The 27,013-nt window shown below is 40.5% G+C and overlaps 1 protein-coding gene across 5 annotated transcripts in view; it reads left to right on the top strand.

The window, feature by feature from the left end:
- Positions 1-27,013, top strand: part of NSMCE2 (non-SMC element 2, MMS21 homolog (S. cerevisiae)) — a 238,495-nt gene that overhangs the window by 64,766 nt on the left and 146,716 nt on the right. For 2 of the 5 annotated variants that reach the window (XM_010838887.1, XM_010838886.1), the window contains exons 1-2: positions 10,561-14,259; positions 14,456-14,609. In XM_010838887.1, coding sequence (XP_010837189.1) covers positions 14,140-14,259; positions 14,456-14,609 — 274 coding nt within the window. In that variant the 5' untranslated portion in view covers positions 10,561-14,139. Of the gene's footprint in view, positions 1-10,560; positions 14,260-14,455; positions 14,610-27,013 lie in introns of those variants that run through there. The other 3 variants (XM_010838890.1, XM_010838889.1, XM_010838888.1) reach the window with 2 other exon arrangements.

Raw genomic sequence — 27,013 nt, 5'->3', positions numbered from 1 at the left:
GGGAACATTGGGAGAGGGGAGGAAGAAAAGGACAAAGTCTGTAGTTTTTTTTTTTTTTTCTCTCTCCATTGCGAATTTTCAAAATGCATAGTGTGCTCCCAGGCCATTGGTTCTGTGTGGTTTCGTGCTTTCAGCCCCCTTTCTCCTTGTTGCCTTGGCCTGTCTGACATCCCGTGAAATGTGGGGCACTGAGAATAGAGCACCTTTCTCAGTGCCTTGTATGTCTGACAGTGCACTAAGTACTTGGTCTGCATCACCGTGTAGCCTCACAAAAACTGCGTACAGTGGGAACTTTAACGTTCTTACATAGATGAGGATGCTGAGGTTAGAAGAATTGCAGAAATGGCCCGAGATTCCACACCTGGTGAAAAATTCAGAGGACATTGTTCTCTTCTTTGACTTTGACTTTGCTACTGTGGAGGACTCCCTCCTCCCTGAATTGTTATGCGCTCTTAAATTTCATGACAACACGTCTGACGTTTCTTCTTGCTTTCAGCCACACCTCCATAGTCTCCTGGTAGACCCAGCTTTCCCTCTCCAGCCATGAAATCTTGGTGTTCCTACCTGTTCTTAGACTCTCTCCTTTGCACTCTCTTCCTGAGCTTTCAACTTAAATTACTATCTTTGTGCTGTGTGTATGCACTCATTTGGGTCCGATTCTTCATGACCCCATGGACTGCAGCCCGCCAAACTCCTCTGTTCCTGGGTTTTTCCAGGCAAGAATACTGGAGTGGGTTGGCATTTCCTCCTCCAGGGGATCTTCCCAACCTGGGGATGAAATCCATGGCTCTCTCATCTCCTGCTTTGGCAAGCAGGTCCTTTACCACTGCGCCACCTGGGAAGCCCATCTCTGTGCTGCCGACTTCCATTTCCATTATTTCCTTATTTCCATTCCAGATCACATGTCTGAGAATCACACATGTCATCTGTTTGATCTTTCTGCTTCAGTGTACCCCTTAAATTTGGCATGGCCCATAGAGTTTTCCCCTTGATTTTCTTCGGAGATTCTGTAACTTAGGAAATGGCAACATCCTACACCCAGTGGCCCACATCAGAAACCTGATTATCATCCTCACTCCTCCTACTTCCTCATAGCGCTCATTCCATCACCAGCATTTACTGACTCTCAAATGATTTTCATCGCCATTTTCATAATCTCTAGTCTCCCATGGAGAGTTTGCTACAGGGAGTTTTGTTCTCTTCTAACGTGCTTTCTGGCCTTGCCAGGTGGCTCAGTGGTAAAGAACCGCCTGCCAGTGAAGGAGACACGGGTTTGGTCCCTTTGTTGGGAAGATGCCCTAGAGAAGGAAATGGCAACCCACTCCAGTATTCTTGCCTGGGAAATCCCACGGACAGAGGGGCCTGGCAGGCTACAGTCCATGGGGTCACAAAGGCAGACTCGACTTGGTGACTAAACAACACAACAAATATTGCTTCCTATCTAGTAGCTTGAGAACTCTGTCTAAATTGCAGATTTGATTATTTTACCTGCCTTTTTCAGTTATTCCTGATTACCCTCAGGATTAAATTCATATACCCCTGCTTAAGTTGGTAGCCTCATTTTTTACCATTCTTTTATGCTAGTTCCAGGAATGTTCTCTTGCTTCTGGGCTGAATACACATTATTCTTTCTGGTAGAGGTGCTCTTCTCTCCCTTTCAGATCACTGTCGCCTTCCTGCCCTTCATAAACTTAGCCTGGCTCCTTCACGGCCCTCCCTGACATCACCCAGCCTCTGTCCGCCAGATGTATCTTGTGTCCCCATAACACCACACACTTAGTCACCTTTCAGAGCGTTTATAGCTGTAACCCTGTCTTTTCTCCAAAACCGTGTCTCAGACGTACAACTGTCTCCTTTTCGTTCCCACTTCAATTCATTCCCATAGGCGTTTCACATTTAACTTTCTAAAACTAAACTCTTGTTTTTTTGTTTGTTTTTTCCTCCAAACCAGCTGTTCCTCCCAGCTTCCCCTTCTCAGGAAATGGCATCTGTACCATTTCATCTAGTCAGGCCAAACCCAAAGTTGTCCTCATTTCATTAATGTTCCACAGCCCGCATCCGCAGGGTTCATCAATAAACCCTGTTTCTCTACCTTCAGAATGTGGTTAGAATCTGACCGCCTGTTGCTACTTCTGCTGCCACCCTGGTCTGGGCCAGGGTCTTCTGGGCCAGCGGACGCCTACTGACTGGTCTGCTGCTAAGCGGTCTCCTGCTGCAGCCCTTCCTCCCCTAAAATCCCATCTCATCACAGTAGCCGGAGTGATCCTCTAAAAAAGCAAACCAGATCTTCTCAGTCCTCTGCTCAGTCCTTCCCATCTCTCTCAGAGCAGGGGCTAAAGGCCGCGCATTGGCCTCCCTGGTCTGCCCCACCCCACAACTCCATCTTCACTTCTGATTCTGTCTCCTTCTACTCCCTCCCTGCCCTTTTAAATTTTCATCAGGTCTCTGTTCAGATGTCATCTTTTCAGTGAGGCCTTCCATAACCATCCATCATAGAGGAGCTCACCCACCCTCTTTAATTGTTCTCCATAGCACTTATTACCATCCGGCTAATTATATCTTTTCTGACTGTTCTTCTTAACTAGAACGCGGAGTCCATGAGGGGAGAGTATTGGTCTCTTTTGTTTCCACTGTATTCCCAGCATTTATGCAGTGCAAGGCCCCTAGTGGACACTCAGTAAATCTGTAGGGAAATGAAACTGAAGTTGTCATGGATTTAGTAGTTTTGCAGACCTGGCAATCGCACATTCCGTACTGATGAGCATTTTGAGTGCTCGTAGTTATACCACTCCTTGGCCTCAACTTCCCAATCTGTAATATAGGGATGTGCTTACTTCTCAGGTTGTTTATTTGTTTAGGAAGATTAAATAAAATAGCTCTGTGAAGTGCTTAGCTCAATACGTTGCCCATAATAAGCTGTAAATTGAGAGAAATTGTTGCAACTGATACTCTGCTGATTCTTGTCAGAAGACATCATTTAATTGCATGTCCACCAGGTTTTAAATTCAAGTGTATCTTAAACTTGCTTTTGTGACAGTAATGATAATGTGCTTGCCAGAGTTGAGGGGAAGGGATGAAGGAGGGGGATCGGGTGAAAGTACTCAAAAAGTACAAACTTTTAGATGTGAGATGAAGAAGTTCTGGGGATGTAATGTAAAATAATAACAATGGTGACAGTACTGGTTAATAATAATAGTGCTTACTGAGTGCCAGGAATTCTTCTGTGAGTCAGTGCTTTTCAGTAGAACTTTCTGCAGTAAAGGAAGTATTCTGTATAAGCACTGTAGAAAGAGCCACTAGCTACCTGTGGCTTTTGAGCTCTTGAAATGTGACAGTGTGACTGAAGAACTATTAGGTTGGTATAGAAGTAATTGTGGTTTTTGCACTGTTGAAATTTGCCATTTGATATTGGAATATATTCTGAATAAATGTAGTTATGTTATATATCATTTTAACACATTTCTCATTTTATGTTTTTTTTTTTGTGAATGACTTATTACTTGCTGCTTATTTTATATTTATTTTAGACTACGAAATGATGTTAGACAAAAAGCATATTGGAACAATTTTCTTATTTAGTTCAAAATGGGTGGGAAAGCAGCGGAGACAACTCGCAACATCAACAGCATGTTTGGCCCAGAAACAGCTAACGAACATACAGTGCGGGGGTGGTTCAAGAAGTTTTGCAAAGGAGATGGAGCCTTGAAAAAGAGGAGCATAGTGGCCGGCCATCAGAAGGTAAAAACAACCATTGTGAGCTGTCATCGAAGCTGATCCTCTTACAACTACATGGAATTTGCCGAAGAACTCAGTGTTGACCATTCTACAGTCTTTTGGCCTTTGGAGCACATTGGAAAGGTGAAAAAGCTCAATAAATGGTACCTCATGAACTGACTGGAAATTTAAAAAAAAAATCTCGTTTTGTAGTGTCTTCTCTTATTCTATGCAACAACAATGAACCATTCTCATTCAGATTGTGATGTATGATGAAAGTGGACCAGTGATGACCAGCTCAGTGGTTGAACCAAGAAGAAGCTCCAAAGCACTTCCCAAAGCTAAACTTGCACCAAAAAAGGTCATGGCCACTGTTTGGTGGTATGTGGCTGGTCTGAATCCTAATGAAACCAGTACATCTGAGAAGGATGCTTAGCAAATCAGTGACATATACTGAAAACTGCAATGCCTGCAGCTGGCATTGGTCAACAGAATAGGGCATTGGCCCTATTCTCCACAACAATGCCCGACTGCATGTTGCACAACCAATTCTTCAAAAATTGAATGAATCGTGCTATGAAGTTTTGCCTCATCCGCCATGTTCACTGACCTCTCACCAACTGGCTACTACTTCTTCAAGCATCTCAACAACTTTTTGCAGGGAAAACACTTCTGGAACCAGCATGATGCAGAAAATGCTTTCCAAGAGTTTGTCAAATCCCGAAGCAGAGATTTTTTTGCTACAGGAATAGACAAACTTATTGGCAAAAATGTGTTGACTATAATGGTTCATATTTTGATTAATAAAGATGTGTTTGAGCCTAGTTACAATGATTTAAAATTCACAGTCCAAAACTGTAATTACCTTTGCACCAACCTCATAAATTTTTAATTGTATTTAGTTTTAAATACTTTAGATTTGAATAACCACATGTAGCTGGTGGCTACTGTATTTGAATTCCAAAGCCCTACAATCTTTAAATGCATTAATTCATTTAGTATTCATGACAATGCAGAGACTTTTGTAGAGTTAGAGATGAAGAGATCAGGTTTCTCAGAGGTTGCCTAAGACTTCACAGCTTGTCTGAAGCAGAGCTGGAATTTAAATGTTAAATCCTTGGGTAATCTGGCTGCAGGGGCTCTGCTGGCACCTCCTTTGTGTCAGTCTCAATAACTGAAGTCCCACAGGCCAGGGGTCAAGCTGACATGTCTGTGTTCTTCTTGCATGGAAACTGAGAAAGTGAATTTCTGTTCCTGTCCCAGTGAGGTATCACTCATAAAGTGGAAAATTCCCCAAAGGAAAGGTTCCTAGATTCTCAACCACTAAGCTCGGCCACTCAGCCTTTGTATGCACTTCCTTTCCAGACTTAAACTTGCTAACAGTGCAACAATAGGAAATTGCTCCATTCTAACATGTTGCAGCTCTCTGATAAAAGTGAAAATATGCTCTGTCTTTCCCCCATACAACATCTTAAGTGTCTGTTTCCAAATCTAGGATATTTGGGACGCACTTACTCCTTTACGTGCCTCCTGTTCCATTATGGTCCTTTGTAACTAGTGAGCCACCAGCTTGCTAAGCTACTAAGTCGCTTCAGTCCGACTCTTGGCGACGCCATGGACTGCAGCCTACCAGGCTCCTCCGTCCATGGGATTTTCCAGGCAAGAGTACTGGAGTGGGGTGCCATCGCTTTCTCCAGAGCAGGAGCAGGAAAAGAAAGGAAGAAATTATTTAGAAACATAAATGTGTACATGTCAGACCAAGGAAGAAATATTGGATACTTAGCTTTTGTTATTGATTCTGAACCCATAGTTGGTATTTTAACTCCCTTCTCTAGTACCTGTTGTATATTCTCTTTGCCCTCAATAGACTCTCAAATGATGTAGGTTTTTACCTGACTACAACAGCAGTTATTGGGGTATATGTGTTCTTAGTGATCCTGTTTGTATGGAGTTGCTTTTGACTCTCATTATCTTTAGATAATGATGTGGCAAACCTAGGAGGTAGTCCAGGTTCCAGACACATACCTCCTTTTCTCACTCTGTAGCAGTAATCCTGTTTACCCTTGGTAATTAAGGTTCATTGCCCCAACCAAATCTGTAACCTCAATTTTTGTCTGTCTGGTCAGTGTCATGAGAAGCTCAAAATTGCTAGGTTGCTGTTTGAAGTGAAGTGAAGTCACTCAGTCATGTCCGATTCTTTGCGACCCCATGGACAGTAGCCTACCAGGCTCCATCCATGAGATTTTCCAGGCAAGAATACTGGAGTGGGTTGCCATTTCCTTCTCTAGAGGATCTTCCCAACCCAGGGATCGAACCCGGGTCTCCTGCATTGCAGGCAGACGCTTTACCGTCTGAGCCACCAGGGAAGCCCGTTTAAGCTCCCAAAATCACTGAAGGCATTGTTGAGTCTCTGGGTGAAATCAGTCTTCTCTTGGATACTGAGACTGTTAGACCTGCAGAGCTCGAGTTGCAATCATGGCAGAAAAAAAAATGCAAGTTGGTCGTTAGGTGTAAGTGAGGGAGGGCAAGATTCACAGCTAATTCAACTTTTGTCCCTTGGTTGGTTTTCTGGCTATTGGAGAAACACTCTCATGTATTATTCACTGGTTACCCTCATGCTGGGTGACATTAACCTCATGGGTATTGTTTCCCCAGCAGCACTGGAACTGGATCTTCAGCAGATGATCTAGCATTTTTAGGAGATCATCTTTCTGGATAATGGGGTACTTGGGAAGCCCAGTATATCCCATTAGTGTCAACCCATTTCTGTCCTTTTTTTATTCTGAAATCTTGAGTGAGATACTGTAGTGATAAATAAGGCATTGAATAATTCTGTAGATTTTGACAGGCGTAGTGGATAGGAATGCAATTTTATTAAAATCAGAATTAACGTCTTTTCGTATGAGAACTAACAAATGGCCACTGAAGGTGAAGGATATCTGCCTGAAATCAGGTATGTTTTCATAAAGTTAAGATGAGTTATGAAAGTTCATTTTGAGTTGGCACTTGGAGGCATATGCAAAGCAAAATTAAGTTGAAAGGAGATCTGAATGAGTTGCAGTCGTTTGTCACTGACTCAGTATGACCTTGGGCAAGATGCTTAATCACTGTGAACTGCCCATTTCTCACATCTGTCAAATTGGGATAATGATACTTGTGTATAGAAGGCTTTGAACCACTCAGATGAAAGGTTTTGTGCAATTGCAACGTGTTTGTTAATAACAACAGTAAAAACCTTCCTCTCACTCTCCTCTCAGCCTGACCTGTGTTTAAATCGAGCAGTACATAAAAAGATTGCCTGTGAGATGGTGTTCTCGGCATTTATGCTGTTGCGTGCTCTCTCAGCATCTAATACATTTCCTTCACAGCACTTCTCACAGCTGATGACAGTGTATTTGACTCTTTGAATAGTACTGTTTTCCTCCACCAAACCCCAAACCCCAGGAGACCAACAGGGACTAGGATAGTCTGTTTACTAAGGAATCTCCAATGCCTAGCACAGTGCCTGCATGCAGTAGGCATTTGGTAAATATTTATTGAATGGGTGAATAAATAGAAGAGGTGAATAATGGTTATTTCTATAAGTTCTGCCTAAGAAACAAAGAAAAGGAAAATAGAGAAGAAAATAAAGCAAACAACAACAAAGCCCAGAAGGCAAATCAGCAGTTTGGTTCCTTTACTCGTCTCCCCCCACTCCCCCACCATATTGGAATTCTGTAACAAATGTGTCATTCCTTTGGTCATAGTCTTATAGTGGGATTGGTGCCATGAGGAATGATTGGAGTAATTTTCAACAGCAGAAATGTTTAGTAACAGATGTACACAAGATGAGGTTGCCTCATTCAACTGCTATCTGTGGGACAACTCTATTCCAATAGGACGTGTCCATTAGAACTAGACCAGTGGCAGTTGCCCACAGGTTTAAATTTATTCATTTTCAAAAATTTTCTGAAAGGCTTGAAGAGGGAAAGATGTTTCCATGTCCAATAATGGTGTATTACAACACCTGGGCAAACTGAGACGTCCATTCAGTGTGTCATAATGTTCAACAAGGAAGTGTTCCTTCCCTATTAAGTGTTTCTGTCAAGAGTCAAACTAAATAATGGCACTAGGAAACTCACTCAACTGCAAATAATTGAGTCCAACAGAGTTCAGTGCAGATTGTGCAATTGACAACAGAAACTGGCCTGAGATGAAGGGTATAATCCATGCTGGTCATCATTCGTGTGTGTGACATATGTGTTTTTGTCCTTTTTTTTTTTTTTTTAAAGGTCATGGATAGTATAGTAAAGTCTCTAGAAAATATAATGTGTCTCCATTGCAATTAGGTTGTAGTCAGTGAAAGCGTAGTGATTTGTAGCCTGGATGTGCCTTTCAGTGAAAACTTCTGCAAGCTTTTTTGCTATATATAGGTGGAGACAGGGTTGGCCTATATAAATTTACCCAGTGCATGACCAGTTGGGTTGGTGGTGTGTCATAAGTTTGGGCCAACCTCCATAAATGTCTCAGCAATTATGCTAAATGCATTATGCTGCCTGGTGTCCAGTTGGGACTCTGTAAATATTGTTGAATGAATGTTCTAGGACCAGTTGAGACAATTCTCTCTGGATTCCCAGCATGAAAGTAGGTCCCACAGCCTTAGATCATGAATTGGAACTTGGGATACTTAGCATACTGAGCAGAACACAAAGCATATTGCTTATCACCACTGTGTACCCATAATAAACTTCTCAAGGCTGTGTGATATCCAAAATATAAATCATTAGGTGTATGTTCTTTTGGGAGCCAAACATCTAACAGTGGCTGTTTTGGAGAGAGTAAATCCATCTTGAGTCTTGGTCCAGTTACAAGAATGACTAATTTTATACTAGATTCTCACATGATTCAAAAGTGTGTAAATGACTCAGCCCATTAATATCCTTCACTCCTGTGATCTTCTCTCCCAGTGAAATAATAGCTATAAGGCAGTAATGATGATTGGAGGAGGAGACCTTGACTTTGTCCTGTGGCAATAAAATGACACACTGAGTAACTGCATATGTGTACAGTATTGTTTGAAAGAAATGAAGTGTGTGATCATCATATAAATATTACAGATTTTAGTTTAAAGTATGCTAAAAATAATACATAGTTTCAGTATGGGTAAAGACCACGAGTTTGCCTTTTGTTCCTACCTTTATTTCTTTTTCTGAAACAACGAGCCTCTGTTCATAGGGACAAGCCACCAGAGATCTGACTTCATTGTTACAGTCAGCTCCTTAATTGCCTTCCCTGGCTGACATAAGACAAATACTAAAGTCACAGGAATGTTGGGTTCCCATTAAATGTAGCTAGACATTCTCAAGTGCTTTTGAACTCAAACTGAGCAGTTAGTTGGAGAGTCTCTGGAAGATTTGGCAATATGTATTTTGTCTTCACTGCTCCATCATTTTGAAACACTTCATTCAACAAAAATCTGTGTATTTTGAAGTCAGCACTTTGTGCCTATCTGGCTCTTGGTAAAGTCTCCAGTGACCCAGTCACTGAGTCCAACGGACACTTCTCAGTCCTTCTTTAGCTTGACTTCTGTGCAGCATTTGACAGATCTTGAAATATCCTAGACGTTTGGGACGTTGTCTTTTGGTTATCCTGTTAATTCTTGCACTTTTTATTTCTTGATCCTTCAAACTACCCCATAAATTCAGTATTCTCCAGAGTTCTTGCCTTACTCTTTTTTTTTTTTTGGTTTCTGTTTATTTCCTCTCCTTGGTAATCCCATTCATTTCCAGATTTCCATTAAAATCCATGCCCTGATTTCTCTACGTGGGTGTTCATGTCAGTCTGTGGAGCTGCAGGCCTGGGTATCCAGCTGCCCTGGAGATACATATAATGATAATCACAACAATAACACCTACTCCTCACTGACTGTTCTCTATGACAAATAGCTCACCAGAGCTGTATTGCTTCATCCCAGCTATTCCTGTCCGCAACATTGGGAGGGAAATCCTGTTACTATTTTCTGTCTACAAGTGAGGAAACTAAGGTTAGATGCATTTAGTAACTTTTCTAATGTCATTCAGTTAGCAGAAGAGCCTCATTTTTAATCTCAAGTCTAGAGCCCAAGGTTTTCATTAATACTGGGGATTAGCATGTCAGAATGGAATCCTTTACTTTCCCCTCTCTTCCCCACACTCTCCTTTCCCTGTTATTCTCTGTCCTGTTTGGAAGGACCATATTTCATCCCTAAGGTAAATGTCTGGGGATTGCACTTGACCCAGACTGTGGATCACAGTAGTACTTTGCTTTTTTGTGTTCAAAATATTGACATCTTGTTTGCATTAATAAGGTTAGGTTTCAAATTCCTGGCTTCAGGCTGATAATGTATTGTTTGGTCTATATGTTGTTTTAAAGACCAAAAGAAAAAAAGATCTCACAGAAGTCTAGATTTGTACCTTTTCCTTAGAAACCTGGACTTGCTGTCACATGGCATTGGTCCCCCAGAGCTGTGGGGCAGCTTCGTCTCACCTGGGGCTGCTGCTGGCTGCTTCCGCATGGTGCTCACCACTCCCTGTTGTCCTTGCTTCTTGGGGGTTTCCTCAGGTCCGTGCATGTGCAGCCCCATGGGCAGTTAGGACCCCTGGTAAAGACTCCTATGCTTGTGCAGGTAGTCTTCTTCCCTCTCTAGTTTTTGCCCTAGTACTTAAAGTGAAAGTTGCTCAGTCGTGTCTGACTCTTTGCGACCCCATGGACTATACATACAGTCCATGGAATTCTCCAGGCCAGGATCCTGGAGTAGGTAGCGGTCCCCTTCTCTAGGGGATTTTCCCAATCCAGGGGTTGAACCCAGGTCTTCTGCATTGCGGGTGGGTTCTTTACCAGCTGAGTCACCAGGGAAGCCCCTAGTACTTGAAGGATTTCCTCAAATGAAATCTGCTACTTGCTTTCTCTTAGTGTTTCTGATTTATGTTCCCCCACTGGTTCCTTCTCAGTCCGCAAACATGTTGAAGACTCTGTGCTAAAGTTGGAAGGAAAGAAAAAAAAAATATGTTCTGTGCGCCAAAGTTAAACACAAACGTGGCATATTTAAGTCTTCATGGCATTGACAGCGTTCCCGATTTCTGATTAAGAAGTGAGAGAAACCCAAGGCCTAGAAGGATTGTCCCCAAATCCACAACTTAGGGGCCCAGACCTGTCTGACCTTGGGGTCCATGTTCTTTCTCCACCATCATGTCAACTTCACTTAAAGCTACTGTTGACTGCTCTACGAATAAACAAGTGTCCTTTGCTCTCTCCTGCGATCTGCTTCCCATCTCTTTCTCCTTCCCTTGCTGCCAAACTTGATTCACTTGCTGATACGGTACCCCTTAGTCCCTCTTCTCACATCACTAGAGTAGAATTTGCCATCTCTGTAATTCACTTGTTCATCAGTGTCATTTGAGCAGCTGCTGAAACATAGAGTATACTGGGCACCATGAAATGATCCTTGCCTGAGAGAAGCTTTGCAGGCTAGTAGGTTGAAACAGATAAGTAGTTCCAGTGCAGTGTACCAGTGCCTGGTAATTAAATCCAGTGGTTTCTTTTTAGCCCTTATCTTACTCGAGCTCTCCTGCATCGTTTTTTCCAAAGGACAAGCGTCTCTTAAGGAAATTCTCTCTTTTCTTTTCTTCTTGGACTGGCCTTAACTCCTGGTTTTCTTCTTCACTTTTTTTTTTTTTTTTAAAGAATTCCTTTTGCATTTCTCTTTTTCTTCATATGCTGTCATTTTAAATGTCTCTCCAGCTGCTTACTAGATCTTTCCATTTAGATGTTGTCCAGACGTTCAGGATTGCCCTCTCTTTCCTCAAGAAAATTTTATGTAATTAGTTGCTCATATTAAAAATCTTGAAGTCATCATCAGTTTCATGTCTTCCTCTCACAAAATGACTCAGTAATTCTGCTTCAAAAATAGCAATAGAATTTGATCAAGTTGCCAGCCCCTCTGCCATTAGTTAGCGTAGGCCAGTAACTTCTTTTTCCTTTCCTGTCTTAGTGCGTCCTCGATGCTTTAACTACAGCAATCTTTTTCTTTTTTAGAGAAAGAAAATTGTCATGGTGTTATCACTTTATTCGTTACAGTATTTTAATGTCTTTCCCTGCTGTCTATCAGATCAAGCCTCACTTTCACAGCCTGGCTCCCAAAGCTGTTCACTACCTACTCCTGATCAGCTTTTCTGGTCTTCTCTCCTGTTTAGCTACACAGAGAAGGCACTCACTTGATAAGTGGGTGCTACTCAAAAACATGACCTTTTCTTTCCAGGACAATATTAAATTCCCATTCTGTTAATCATGGTGTCTGCTAAGTTTACTTCTCGGTTAGTTTCTATCATTTAAAAATTATAATGGCATAAAGATTAACAGTCTGTAGGCTATTTTTAAAATTCTCTCTTAAAATTTCTTTAACCCAGTGTATGAACTGAATTGTGTTCTCCCAACATTCATATGTTGAAGGCCTAACCTCTAGTATCTCAGAATGTGTTTGGACATAAAGTCTTTAAAGAGATAATCAAAGGTAAAATGAGGTCATTAGAGTGCTTCCTTTTAATGTGGTGACTGGTGTCCTTTCAAGAGAAGAATATTTGGACACAGACATGTACAGAGAGAAGACCGTGTAACAGGGAGAAGATGGCCATCTACAAACCAACTCTGCTGTCACCTTGGTCTCAGATTCCTAGTCTCCAGAACTATGAGAAAATACATTTTTGTGGTTTAAGCCATCTAGTTTGTGTTACTTTGCTATGACAGTCTTACCAGACTAGTACACCCAGTGACTTAAAACTCAGGTTTTAAGTCTTGTATCCAGGCAGTTTATCCTTAGGAAAAGGATGGACTAAGGCTCTAATAGATCCTCTCCTCCCCCTCAGACTTCTTGGAGGTATTTTTATGTTTGTCTTAGGAAAAGAGGGCCATCCTTACTTTTTCAGACTAGGTAACACTTATGGTCAACTAACAACTCAAAGAATGGCTTTTTTCTTTCCTCATTTGGGATTCTGTGTCTCTTTATCTTGAGAATACAAACAATGCAAGAAACCATTAAAAAATAGAATTTATCCCTATTTATTGCATTGATTTAAACAGATAATGAGTTTAATATTTTCCAGGCTCTCATTTTGAGAGCTGGAGTACAGTAAGTTCTCTTTGCAACAGATAGCTATGCCAACTGCAGCATCAAGTTTCCAGAGAAGGTATTTGCTGCAGTGAAATTGTGTGCTTTACAGCAGTTCTCTGGAGGTTCTAGCTGTGGGGGAAGAAAGTACTCTGAATCGCTAAGTTTGATGTATTTGGGTTTTCCTTGTCATACTTCAAATTGCTACATTGTCAACTCCAAAATGCCTCCACCCCCTGCCCCAACACTTTTCTACCCAACTCCTCAGCAGTGGTTGTATTTGATTTGGGGAGATTAAGTATGTTGAGTGGGTTAGAGACTTTGTTGGAAAAGGACATCTGCAGTTACTGATATCTGCTCAGATTAGCTCTTTTCTGATCATGGAAGATTAAATAATAATTTCATACTAATCAAAGACCTTGAGAAGCTTCATATGTATGCTTTTATTTTACAAATCCAGAAAGGGAGCCCCTTATTCTTTTTTGAGAACTCATTTATTTTCTGTGTCTGCTCTGTGCTCTCTTCTTGCTACAGCCTTGAACTTGTTTCGTCTTGTTCTCTCCAGTGTAGAGACAGAGAATAACTATGCACCGGGTAGAAGCAGTTATTTTTGTGGTATTAGGCGTTATTCGATTGATTGTCTTTGTACCTTCTTGTTTCCAAACTGAGCTTTATTGTTTCTTTAGCCTTATAGGACTTATTTTAAATTTTTAATTACATATAACTTGTCACTAAAGCCTCGCCATGTTTTTCACACCTCTCTTTGATGATGGATCCGGCACTGGTTGAGCTTCATCAGTGCAATGAGAAGACAGTCATTTCCTATACTCTGTACTTTACATGTAGATTTAGGTATTTTGATTTCATATAGATTTAGGTATTTTGATTTCATGCTTAATTTTCATTTTTGATTTGGCTAATGCATAGCATGCATAGCAATTAAACAAAAGAATATTATCTAATTCTTTGCTCCATGACAGAAGATAATCAAAGCAGAGGACTTACAGATAATCTTTTGACTTTGAATGGTAAAATATGATGCTTTCAACATTTTTGCATGTTTGAAAATTTTATAATACAATATTGGGGGAGGGGAGAATAAAGATTGAGAGGTTAGCCTTGAACAGACTAGGGGCACTTACTCCTGGTGACCACAGATGGTGGAAATTCAAGGTTCAAGTCTCCACTCATTTTGTGAAGGAGGAGCCAGCCTCACCTGCCGGGGCCGAGGACCAGAGAAGAGGAGTGCTGGAGAGAATGCAGGACAGACTCGAGAGGAAGGAGAGGGGACCGCATAGACCTAAATGAAAAGAAGGCGCCGTCACGCTCAGGTTCTGGTGAAGGTGGAGGACACAGTTGCGCGGTACTTGTCTGGACACGGCAAGTCAGCAGGGCAACGAGGGGATAGTGTAAGAAACCAAAGGGTAGGTGGGGTAAATGAGTTTCTCTGCTGTCCGCTAGCAGTCTGTTTCTGAAACAGGGCCCTGCCCCCCTGGTTCTCTGTTGAAGGAAATTCTGTTTTCTACCGCTATATTTTTTGAATAAAATGCAAGAAAAATACTGTTACAAGACTGTGTCATTGTTAACATTCAACTACAGTAATTTTATTGTCCTCCTCAGGTAAAAGAAGAACGTTCAGAGAAAATACCTGATCTAAAATTATTAGTGGAGAAGAAGTTTTTGGCTTTACAGAATAAGAATTCCGATGCAGACTTTCAAAATAATGAGAAATTTGTCCAATTTAAACAACAGCTGAAAGAACTAAAGAAGCAATGTAAGTCAGCATGCTTTGCTTTGGTTTGGCTTTTTTAAATTAGGGAACTGACTGGATGAACAGTCCCAGAAACTGATTTTTATAGAGTTTGCTTATCTGCTTGGCTTGATCTTTCTAAATCGCTTTTTTATTGTTGTTGCAATTCTGTATTTTGTCTAACTTTTGGTTCAAATCAGCTATCCATTTCTGAAAGCCAACGGTTTCCACAAAGTGCTAAGAAAATTCCCCAGCAGGTAGAGAAAGTTACACTGTTATTGTCCCACTGCTGAGAAAGAAATTGGGAAAATAAAACTAAAAGCTGTTTTATTAAAATAGCAAAGGTAGTTTTCAAATTTTAAACTGCTGTGCCAAGCTTTAAAATAACTGTATCTTGATTCTAGTTTTTCTGTTTTAGAGTAGCAGGAGCAATGTCTTCTCAAATGTGAGACCAAAATTCTCTTGATCTCTTCTGTCTTGGTGGTAGTATAAATTCCATGTGATTTTCATTTTTTTTTTTTTTTGCCTTCCCAGGAAACTTTATTATACTCAGGGTTTTAATGCACATAATTTTAATTTAAAAATGAGAGTATAAAAATTATTAGTTGTACCCCAGAAGTCTTGAAGACAGTATTGGCAGAAATGTATGTTTTTTGTACAGTGAAGTACATTTCCTTTTTTTCCTCCCTTTTTCCCCATATAATCCACATACCAATTTTATGTAATTTTATTGTTTTTACACTAGCATCAGTCGTTTTTTTTTCAAACTTTGGTTTCATATCACCTTCATTTGCATATACATGGGACAGGAATGCATGATACAAGATAAATTTACTTCATGTTCATATTTGTATTTAGCAGAAGGATTCCTATTTTTAAATAGGCCTTCTTTTAAATATAAGCATTTTCTTTAAATTGATGCTGAGATCTCAAAAAATAACTGAGGAAGCAGCTTTACTTTTGTCTATTTTACAAATAACTTAAGTTTCACAATTTGGAATGTTTTGCAATCATGATGAGACTTTTCTTTTACTGTAAATTTAAATAGTAAGCATTTTCCCCACATTTCAAATCTATGTGTTTTTTTGGTGGTGGTGGTTCTTCATTGAACAGCACAGCTACCAGATCTCTCTAAATTAATTTGTACTGTTTCCCCAGATGGATAACAATTCTCCAAATAGGTAATAATTTGCTAGTGCCTTTCTGGTCTAGATGCTAGTGAATTGAAGTTTTTGCTTTGGTCAAAATAACCAAATCATTTTATTTTTCTTCTTGGAGACAATAATCACAAATTATGGCAGATTTAGCATCTGATCATAATTCTTGATTTTTTTTTTAGATATTTTATAATACAGATTAAAGGACAAATATTCAAAAACAGAAATTTCTTCCCACTTTGTTATTGTTTACAAAGTTATTATTCCATAAGAGAAAACTATAAAGATCTTTAGAATCATATACTCATGTGGAAGTACCTTCTAATTAACAGTGTGTATTCAACAGAATTATAATTATTGGAATTATAGTATCATTTCTTTAATTCTCTCTAAAATGAGGAATGAGGGAGAGGTTTCCCCAGGCCAGCAGTATACATCATTTGTCTGGACAGTTAAACCTTACTACAGAGTAAATTTATGTTTAAGAAAACTTCCTTATATAGGGTTTCCTTACATATGGTAACACTAGAATTAAGAGAACTTTCCTTTTATGTCTCCTGAAGTAATCTTTTTAAAAATTTTAAAATATCAAATGGTGAAACAAGCAAAATATTAATACTCTTTTAAGATACTCTGTAAGATGTATATACTTTACTTGCAGAAATGTGATTTTTAGTGCATTATTATTAGCGCTATCAGTTAAACTGATGCCATGCCTCCTGGATTTCATTTCTTTTAATGTAACGCTAGTGAGGATGCTGGTTAGCACGAGGCTTGTGCAGTTTTGTGGAGCCAAGTCAAAGAAACTATGATTTATAAAGAAGCTGGTGAATCTATTTATTTTGAGAGATTTTCTGAAGGCAAGGAATTACAATAGTAATTTTGTGGATTTTTTTTTTAAGATTGGAAAAGACAAGCCAGGGAGAGATACTTGAATCTAGTTACCTATTTTGACGAAGGCTAAAGCATTTTTATGGTCTGCACATAGTAGAAGAGTTCTTCCAATGAAAATCACCCCACATTTTCACCAACTTTATTATTCAAGAACATAAATTGCATGGGATTACATTTTACCAGATAAGGATTTAATGAAAGAAATACCAGGAAGCTCTTAGGCGGGGGGGAATCAAGGAGACTGAAATGAGGAGGTCTATCTGGTGCCCTGACCTGAGGAGGTGCCCTCATTTCTCAAGGCAGCTCTGCCTACAGCAGTTAATCCTGCTGCAGCTCAGCGGCTGGTTCTCAAAGTGACTGGTGTCAAGAACCCCTTACATTCTTAAACTCACTGAGGGCCAGGGACTCCCGTGGTGGTCCAGTGGTTAAGACTCTGCTTCCAATGCTGAGGATGCAGGTTTGACCCCTGGTTGATTAGGGAACTAAGGTCCCACGTGCCATGGGGTGTGGCCAGTTTACGTGTGTGTGTGTGTCTGTGTATAAACAGCATATTTTTAAAAATTATTTTTTATTTAGGTCCCCCAGACAGCTTTTTAACTTTTCATAGGTTGTAGCTGTTGGTATCTAAATAGAAATCAAAACTGAGGAACTTAAAAAATATTAATGCACTTAAAAAAATCAATCATAAGTCCATTACACGTTAATAAAAAGAACACAGGGAGGCCTGGCGTGCTGCGATTCATGGGGTTGCAAAGAGTTGGACACGACTAAGTGACTGAACTGAACTGACTGATGACATATAACTAGGTATTTTCCAAACAAAGAAAAATTAGTGGGAAGAGTGGCATTATTTTACGTTTTTGCAAGTCTTTTCAATTTCTGGCTTAATAGAATGCAGCTGGGTCTTCATATTTGCTCATGCATTTAATCTGTTGTGCATTGTTTTGATTGATGATTGATTTTTTTTAAGTGTTTGGGTTGAACCAAAGAAAGTCCAGCTTCACACATAGGTAGTTGGACTTGCTGAAAGGATCTTGCAGACCCCCTGAAATTCTCATTTTGAAAACCACAGATTTAGGCCAAGGGTCAGTACGTATGGCCCCATTGGCCAAATCCAGCCTACACCCTGTTTCTCTGTGACCTGCAAGCTAAGATTTTTCTTTAATATTTTTCAATTGTTGGGGGGAAAAAAGTCAAGAGAAGAATGTGATGTGAAAATTAAATTATTCAGATTTTAGTGTTCATATGTAAATTTTTATGAGAATCTAGACACATTCATTCATTTACATGTTGTCTATAGGTGCTTTACATCATAATGGCAGAGTTGAGTGGTTGCATCAGAGACCATCTGACCCACAAAACTTGTTTTTACTATCTGACTCTTTCCTGAATGGTAATTAGAAATAAGGGAAGGTATTTTTGTTGTTGTTAACTTTAGATTTTTTTCCTGCTGCTGCTGCTAAGTCTCTTCAGTCGTGTCCGATTCTGTGTGACCCCATAGATGGCAGCCCACCATCTACTCTGTCCCTGGGATTCTCCAGGCAAGAATACTGGAGGGAGTTACTATTTCCTTCTCCAACGCATGCATGCATGCTAAGTCGCTTCAGTCGTGTCCGACTCTGTGCGACCTCATGGACAGCAGCCCACCAGGCTCCTCTGTCCACGGGATTCTCTAGGCAAGAGTACTGGAGTGGGTTGCCATTTCCTTCTCCAAGACTTTTTCCTAAGTACCATGCATTTGTCTCAGGTATATTCAGAACACCTTGTGTGCCTGCTGTATATGAATCTTTGCAGCTGGTGCTCTGAGATCAAAATAAGGCAGAGTTCCAGGACCTGGAGAAAATAATATATACAATTCTGGTAGAGCCATGAAAGCAAATATCCAAGCAAAAGCAAAGACACAATGTCAAAAACAAATATTATACAAGTGGGCCTTAATGGAGGAAGAACAGGAATGCAGATTTTATCTGCGTTGGTTGATAGGGGTTGCCTGGAACTATGTGTTCAAAATGCTTCGGAGGCTGGGTTCAGGCCTTGCAAGAAAGGGTGTGCTGAAGGATTGTGGGAAAAGAAGAGAAGCAGTGCAGATATCTGGTATTTACCATCTCTAGAATGTAACAGTAGCAGATGAATTATACTCATTTGAGGCTATGCTTACTCTGAAGGTCACATACTTCAGTTGTACACAGTAAGGTTTTTTAGTAGTTATTTGTGTCTTGCAGATATTGCCAGGCATTCAATCCATCTTCTTTGGGCAAATTGTTTTATGTGTGGGTACCCAGTGTCCTAAGTATTAGAGATATTATGTCTGCCTCAACTTCCTAGGATTATTACCAAGGTTAAATGAGATAGTAGATCTCTGCAAACTCTGAAACTTTACATTTAAGTTATTATTGAGAAAGAGCTAGTAAAGCATAGTGGAAAGAATGTGAGTTTAGCAGCCAGAAGACCTGGGTTTGAGTCAATAAATAAGTAGCCTGATCTCTGTACCAGTACCACCCATTTTTCTTAGGGCTAATTCTTAGAGTCATACAAATCAAGATTGTGATTGAAGATAATTTTTATATTTGGTGGCAGTGATGATAAATGAGCCAGCAAACAGTTTTCACAGAAGAGAATTCTGTTCCCCTAAATGGTAATCATGGTCTTACTAACCCAAGTTGTAAAATAAACAATATGACTTGGTTTAGGGCAGACAGAACCAGACCAAGTTGGATAAAATTATTTTAATTTACCTGAACAGTATATTCATATTGTAATATTCTCTCTTCCTTGTCTCTTTTACTTAAACAGTTTACAGTATTGCAACTCATGGTTTCCTGTGATTTTAACGTCAGGAGAACTTAATTAGAATATGCAGACAGACGCCTCTGTATAAATGGGCTTCTCTGGTAGCTCAGCTGGTATAGAATCTGCCTGCAATGCCAGAGACCCCAGTTCAATTCCTGGGTTGGGAAGATCGCTGGAGAAGGGATCAGCCACCCACTCCAGTATTCTTGGGTTTCCCTGGTGCTCAGATGGTAAAGAATCCACCTGTAATGCGGGAGACCTGAGTTCGATCCCTGGGTTGGAAAGATCCCCTGGAGAAGGAAATGCCAACCCCCTCCAGTATTCTGGCCTGGAGAATTCCATGGGGTCCCAAAGAGTCGGACACAAGTTTCACTTTCTGTATAACACTTTCTCAAGTTTTCAAGTAATCTTTCTGGTGTTCCTTATTCACTTACCAATTATATAATTAGGAGGCATTGAAAGTTTTAGTATAGGTCAGCAAGGCAGAAATCGAGGGAATTTTACCATAGTTCATACTTAGGAACCTTTACAATTTAAGGGCATCACTTTGTTGTCAAAATAGAATTTACTCTAAATCTGAGAGCTTTAGTATTAAATAATAGGAAATGTAATTTTGATGGTACCTTTAAATGTTAAAAGAGCATGTCTTTTTTAATGCATATTTGCTAATCTGAAGGTGTTCACCACAAATTTAACAGTATACTTAGGTCATATATGAGATATGCAGAATACAAGATACAGAGATAATTGAATCCATGTGTGAAACTCAGAAATCAATTTAAGTGATACATATATCTGGACACAGAAATCATTATCACTTCTCATAATACCACACACACAACATAGGAATTCACACTATAATCTTGTAAATTATATGGGTTTAGAAAATAACTGTGTGCCATCACTTGAAACATGCTCATTATAGGGCTCAAAACTGATAAAATAGGGAGTGGCCATTCACTTCACAAAAGATTTGCTCACAGATTCTGTTAGATAGGGAGTTCCTTAGGAATACTAGAATAACTTTACTGTTCCTTGTGGGTTGCTTACCCCATCCTTCATCATCTGTTCAAAGCCACAGTGTCATTCCACGTGAGCAGGGCCTTCTGTATTTTGCCTACTGCTGTATTCCTTGAGGTCTAGGTACCTGGTATGTAATGCACAGATCCTTGATGGTCACAAGAGTCTTCAGGAGAACTGCCATATACTTGAGAGCTTGTGCTTAGTTGCTCAGTCGTGTCTCTTTGCAACCCCATGGACTGTAGCCCACCAGGCTCCTCTGTCCACGGAATTTCCCAGACAAGGATGCTAGAGTGGGTTGCCGTTTCCTATTCCAGGGAATCTTCCCGACCCAGGGATTGAACCCGCGTCTCCTGCATTGGCAAGCAGATTCTAGGAAGCCCACACAAGAGCTTATGCCCTACCTAAAGGAGATGCCTGCAACCTGGCCAATCCCTGCTGCTATGAGGGAGGGTGGACACAGTGTTACCAGATCTTCAGGTTTTTGGGAAAACCCAGAAGTTTAGCTGATTATTTTTCAGTTACTAAATTTTTGAAACACTGTATGAACAGAACTGTCAGTTTGTGAGCTTTGATTTTGCCTCCTCGTAATACCATTTTTCACTGCCTTGCTAAGCACTTAATGGGACATCAGTATTAATTTGGCCAATTAACAGTAGATTATGATTTCTTCAAGGAAAGGGATGCTTTTATTTAAAGATACTTCAAAGTAAGGCCAGATTTTATGCATTTCCTGCCATTTGGGAATGTGGAGTAGGAACCCAGTGGATTCTGTTGAAAAGCAGGTGGAGATTTTATGTTGAGGGGCCAAATAGGGGAATCCCTACACCAGTTGCAGATGAACAGTAGAGTTTTAGGGAAGATTAGCTCTTTTGAGGATTGGAAATGTGTATGTGAGTTTTGAAGCCTACTAGAAGGAGAGAGGTGAGGAAGAAGCAAAGGAGGTGCTTAGATACACATTGGATGTGTTTAAACTACACCAGGTGTTGGCCAACCTGACTTAATGCTGATCCCCTTCAACCTATAAATGTCTTTGTCGTGCAATATAACTGTCTATCCAAACAACATATATTGCTGGGCTGCAATTAACCAAAGCCCAAGACCCTTTAAGGTAGGAATAGTTTCTCATTCATCTCTGTGTTCCTTTTGTTCCTTATCTAGTTAGAGCTCAGGTAATATTTATAGAACAGAATTATTCAACTAGAAAAAGAGGGTCAGAATCTAGTTAAGGTAGTCTGATGGTAAAACGTCTTTTCCCTTCGATACTGTGCCATCAGTAGAGAAGAAAAGAAGAGGAAGAAAATTGGCATACATGGCTTTGGGATCTAAAATCAGCAGCAGAGGGTTAACAACTATATTGCCTTTGACAGTCCTTTATTTTTTTAATTATTCAGAAAAGACAGCATGCATGATCCTGTGTTATAACCTGTTATAGTGATATGTTGGTGTAAATGTATCGTATATGTAGCAACACATAGTTTTTAACACCACAGCAGCAGCATACTCAGGAATTGATGCTCACTTACTTAGAACATTTAAGCAAACTTACAAAAGTTTAGGCTTGCTCGCTCTTCTATAGACAATTTTTCATCTCTGTGGCCCTTAGTTGATCTTCATTTTTTCTTTAATATTGATGATACCATCACCATTCATTTGCTGGATGACCACTAACGGTTGGGAAATGCTAAAAGTCATAAGTTTCACAACAGAGATTGACTTTTCCACAGTGGATTATATCCTGAGGACTCATGCTCATTGAGTGAAATTTACGCCCTGTGCAAATGTTTTATTCTTTATGTATTTGCCTCTCTCCTTCTTCCTCTTTGAGTCATTCTGTCTGATTCTTTTGTGGCTCTTTCCTCCCTTCTGCTTTCTTTGTGTTTCCCACCCAGATGGTTTCTCTTTCCCGTAGGTCTTTACTTACATCAGGGGTAGCTAAGTGCTACCATTCCCGTCTTAATGATGAAGCAGCTTCCGAGAGATTAAGTGATATGCCCAGGGTTACAAAGTTCATAAACAGTGGAACCAGATGACAGGAGATGCCAAGGGGAGAGAGAGTATTAGAAAGAGATGTAACTATCCTCTCTCTTCTGTTTCATACAGTTATTTCCTAGGAAGTTTTACACTTTAAAGCAGATTTGGGGTTCAGTTGAGTTGCTCAGTTGTGTCCAACTCTTTGCGACCTCATTGACTGCAGGACACCGGGCTTCCCTGTCCATCACCAGCTCCCGAAGCTTGCTCAAATTCATGTCCATCGAGTCGGAGAAACCATCCAACCATCTCGTCCTCGTCCCCTTCTCCTCCTGCCTTCAATCTTTCCCAGCATCAGGATCTCTTCTAAGGAGTCAGTCCTTCGCATCAGGTGGCCAAAGTACTGGAGCTTCAGCTTCAGCATCAGTCCTTCCAATAAGTATTCAGGACTGATTTCCTTTAGGGTTGACTGGTTTGATCTCTTTGCAGTCCAGGGGACTCTCAAGAGCTAGTGAAACTAATTCCGATCAGATTGATTCTCTTGTGGTAGAGTTTTAATCAGGGCATTAAGCTATCAGGGAGCTCTTTGGGAATGAAAAATTGGCTTTTCTACATGTGTGTTGTAATAAGCAATAAAAGATGCCCATATACTCCACCTTCACTCCAGAGTTTCCCCTAGTCTTTTAGGAAAATAGTATGCAGTTCAGTTCAGTCACTCAGTCGTGTCCAACTCTTTGCGACCCCATGAATCACAGCACACCAGGCCTCCCTGTCCATTACCAACTCCTGGAGTTTACCCAAACTCATGTCCATTGAGTCGGTGATGCCATCCAGCCATCTCATCCTCTGTCATCCCCTTCTCCTCCTGCCCCCAATCTCTGCCAGCATCAGGGTCTCTTTTCCAGTGAGTCAACTCTTCGCATGAGGTGGCCAAAATATTGGAGTTTCGGCTTCAACATCAGTCCTTCCAATGAACACCCAGGACTGAGCTCCTTTAGGATGGACTGGTTGGATCTCCTTGCAGTCCAAAGGACTCTCAAGAGTCTTCTCCAACACCACAGTTCAAAAGCATCAATTCTTCGGTGCTCAGCTTTCTTCACAGTCCAACTCTCACATCCATACATGACCACTGGAAAACCATAGCCTTGACTAGACAGACCTTTGTTGGCAAAGTAATGTCTTTTCAATATGCTATCTAGGTTGGTCATACCTTTCCTTCCAAGGAGCATGCGTCTTTTAATTTCATGGCTGCAGTCACCATCTGCAGTGATCTGGAGCCCCCAAAAATAAAGTCTGACACTATTAACACTGTTTCCCCATCTAGTTCCCATGAAGTGATGGGACCGGATGCCATGAACTTCGTTTTCTGAATGTTGAGCTTTAAGCCAACTTTTTCACTCTCCTCCTTCACTTTCATCAAGAGGCTTTTGAGTTCCTCTTCACTTTCTGCAGGGTGGTGTCATCTCCATATCTGAGGTTATTGATATTTCTCCCGGCAATCTTGATTCCAGCTTGTGCTTCTTGCAGCCCAGCCTTTCTCATGATGTACTCTGCATATAAGTTAAATAAACAGGGTGACAATATATAGCCTTGATGTACTCCTTTTCCTATTTGGAACCAGTCTGTTAACTGTTGCTTCCTGACCTGTATACAGGTTTCTCAGGAGACAGGTCAGGTGGTCTCATATTCCCATCTCTTTCGGGATTTTCCACAGTTTATTGTGATCCACACAGTCAAAGGCTTTGGCATAGTCAATAAAGCAGAAATAGATGTTTTTCTGGAACTCTCTTGCTTTTTCTATGATCCAGCAGTGGATGTTGGCCATTTGATCTCTGGTTCCTCTGCGTTTTCTAAAACCAGGACGTCAGGAAGTTCACAGTTCATGTACTGCTGAAGTCTGGCTTGGAGAATTTTGAACATTACTGTATTAATAGAAGTAATAACCAGGCTTTGTACGATGACTACTACATGTGGTACTTAATCAGTGCTAGTTGAATTATTAATGCACAGGCATTATTTGAGGGCTTGCCTATAAAAGGTATTTGTATACTTTATATACATTATTGTTTACTTCTCACAGTTCTACAACTGTACCCATATTATAGAATAGAAAATGTGCAGAGAGAGGTGAGATGGCTTTCCGAAGGTCATAAGTGCTGAAATTCAAACCCAGGTTTAGGTGACACCAGAGTTCATGTTCTTTCCCTTGTATACCACATCAACTCTTGAAAACCTTTCCATTTTTTTTTTTTTCTCTCTTTCTCTCTTCTCTCAATTCAAGCATTTCGTGCATCTCTTTAAAAATTGATGTGTCCTGGGACTGTCAAGTAGTGAACAGTGAACCCAGATTATGGGTCTCTGTTGATGCCCTCTGGTGACTCTGGTGGAATCTGCTTCATCTGGCTGAGAAGCTCTTGCTTAGTCACTTGTGTATAGAGATCAGGGTGTAGGGTTCATATCAGGCCTTATATAGTACTTTGTCTGTGCTGATATTGCTTTCAAAGCAGCCCCTAGAGAATCACGTTGTAGCTGAGCCCATTTTATAAAGAAGTGAGACTCAAAAGGCAAGTAGTTTGGTCAAGGTCACAAAGTAAGTTACAGAGTGAAACTGAGTCCTCCTTTTCCAGATCCCATGGTTTTGGCAATACATTCAGTAAATAGTGCATGAGAATGCCTTTTACGGTGTGAATAGTTGCTGTGCTAGGGAGAAAGGAATAGGATGTTTATTACACCTCAAGTTTAGAACAAATTCCATGAAATGTACTTCAAGCATAACAGCAGTAATCCCATGCACGTCCATCATCCCTTTTAATCTTTGCAGCATCCACGTGCTGGAGAGGAATGCGTGGAAAATGCAGGTTCTGTTTTTAGCAGACTGGTTCCTAGAGGTGACGTATTTACCCAGTGTCTCACCATCAGGAGGTCAGAAGGATAACAAATACATCTCTGAGGAGAGGGGAAGCTTTAGAATGAGAGATGACTATAATTAAAGTTATTAGGTTCAGGTATCAAGGGAGCAGTGAGTCAGCACCAAGTTTAAACAAACTGTGGACTGCGGGTGTTTCTCTCCTGGTGGCTTATTTTGAGAGAGTGTGATGTCATCCGTGCCCAGAAAGCAGCCTGACCCCAGAACACGAGTAAGTGTCCTGGAGAGATGCACATCACGCTTAAGAATTATCTTGTTGGATTGGAAGCATCTAGTTTGTAATTATTAGATGTATATAATAGGTACCCATTTGTAGTTGACATCTGGCTCCTAACAGCCCCTGGGAACCACTGGTTTTTTTTTTTCTCCCCTCCGTATAGTTTTGGCTTTTCCAGATTGCTGCATACATGGAATCATACAGGGTGTAGCCTTGTAAGTGGCTTTTTTCCACTGAAGCAGAATGTGTGTGAGTTTCATCCACAGTTTGTTGCATCGTGTTGCTATAATAGTCCATCATATAGATGTACCATAGTTATAATCTCTTCTGTTCAGTCACCAACTCAAGGTCGTTTCCGTGGTTTCCAGCTTGGAGCTGTTATGTTTAAAGCTGTTCCAAGTGTCATGTATAGGCTTTAATGTGAATGTAAGTTTTAATTTCTCTTGGATAAATATCAAGGTGTGCGACTGCTGACTTATGTGGTGAGTACGCATTTAACTTACAAGACACCGATAGACTGTTTTCCACGGTCCCATCTTATATTTCCGTGAGCGTTGTATTACTAGTTGCTGTGTACCCTCACCAGCCCTTGGATTATTTTGGTTTTGTTTTTAATTTTAGCCATTCTAGTAAGTCTGTAATGTTAGCTCATTGTAGACTTAGTTTGTGCTTTTCTAATGACAGTGATGCTGAACATGAAGTTCCTTTTTTGTACTTAAATTTTTCATATAATGTTCATGTTTTTCTATTCATGTATCTCCTACATTTATTATTTAGTTTATTCAAGAATCATTTTAGACAGTTTGTGGCAGTGGTTCTCACCCAGTCTGTTCCCACACCAGCAGCCATAAGCATCACCTGGAAACTTACTGAAAATACAGATTTTTCAGATGCACATAAGAGCAACTGAATCGGAAACTCTGGGGATGGGGCTGAATTTTAACAAGCCCTCCAGGTGATCTCCTCTAAGCCAGAGTTTGAGGACCATTGGTTTGCAGTAGTGGCGCTTACCTATCACTGGATATCAGTATCAGCTGTGAATCTTAAAAAAAGTCCAATTCCAACCCCCAGAGATTCAGAATTAATTAGTTGGTGTCTCATGGGGCTCTAGGCATTTTTTTTTTTTTTTTTAAGTTCTCTGGGTGGTGCTAATGTACAATCAAGGTTGAAAGTAGCTTGTCTACCAAAGGTTGTTTAGCTAGGCATTGTAGAGGACACAAATCTGACTTCTAATTCCATGTCTCATGTAGCTTATTATCTAAAAGGGAAGGTCCAAAAATACACAGCATAGTTACAGGCATATATAAATTACTCAGCTGCTGCTGCTAAGTCGCTTCAGTCGTGTCCGACTCTGTGCGACCCCATAGACGGCAGCCCACCAGGCTCCCCCATCCCTGGGATTCTCCAGGCAAGAACACTGGAGCGGGTTGCCATTTCCTTCTCCAATGCATGA

This window comes from Bison bison, unplaced genomic scaffold (assembly GCF_000754665.1).
Source record: "Bison bison bison isolate TAMUID 2011002044 unplaced genomic scaffold, Bison_UMD1.0 scf7180017864108, whole genome shotgun sequence".
NCBI lineage: Eukaryota > Metazoa > Chordata > Mammalia > Artiodactyla > Bovidae > Bison > Bison bison.
Note: the sequence above shows the minus strand (reverse complement) of the source record. Positions and strands in the feature narration are given on the sequence as shown.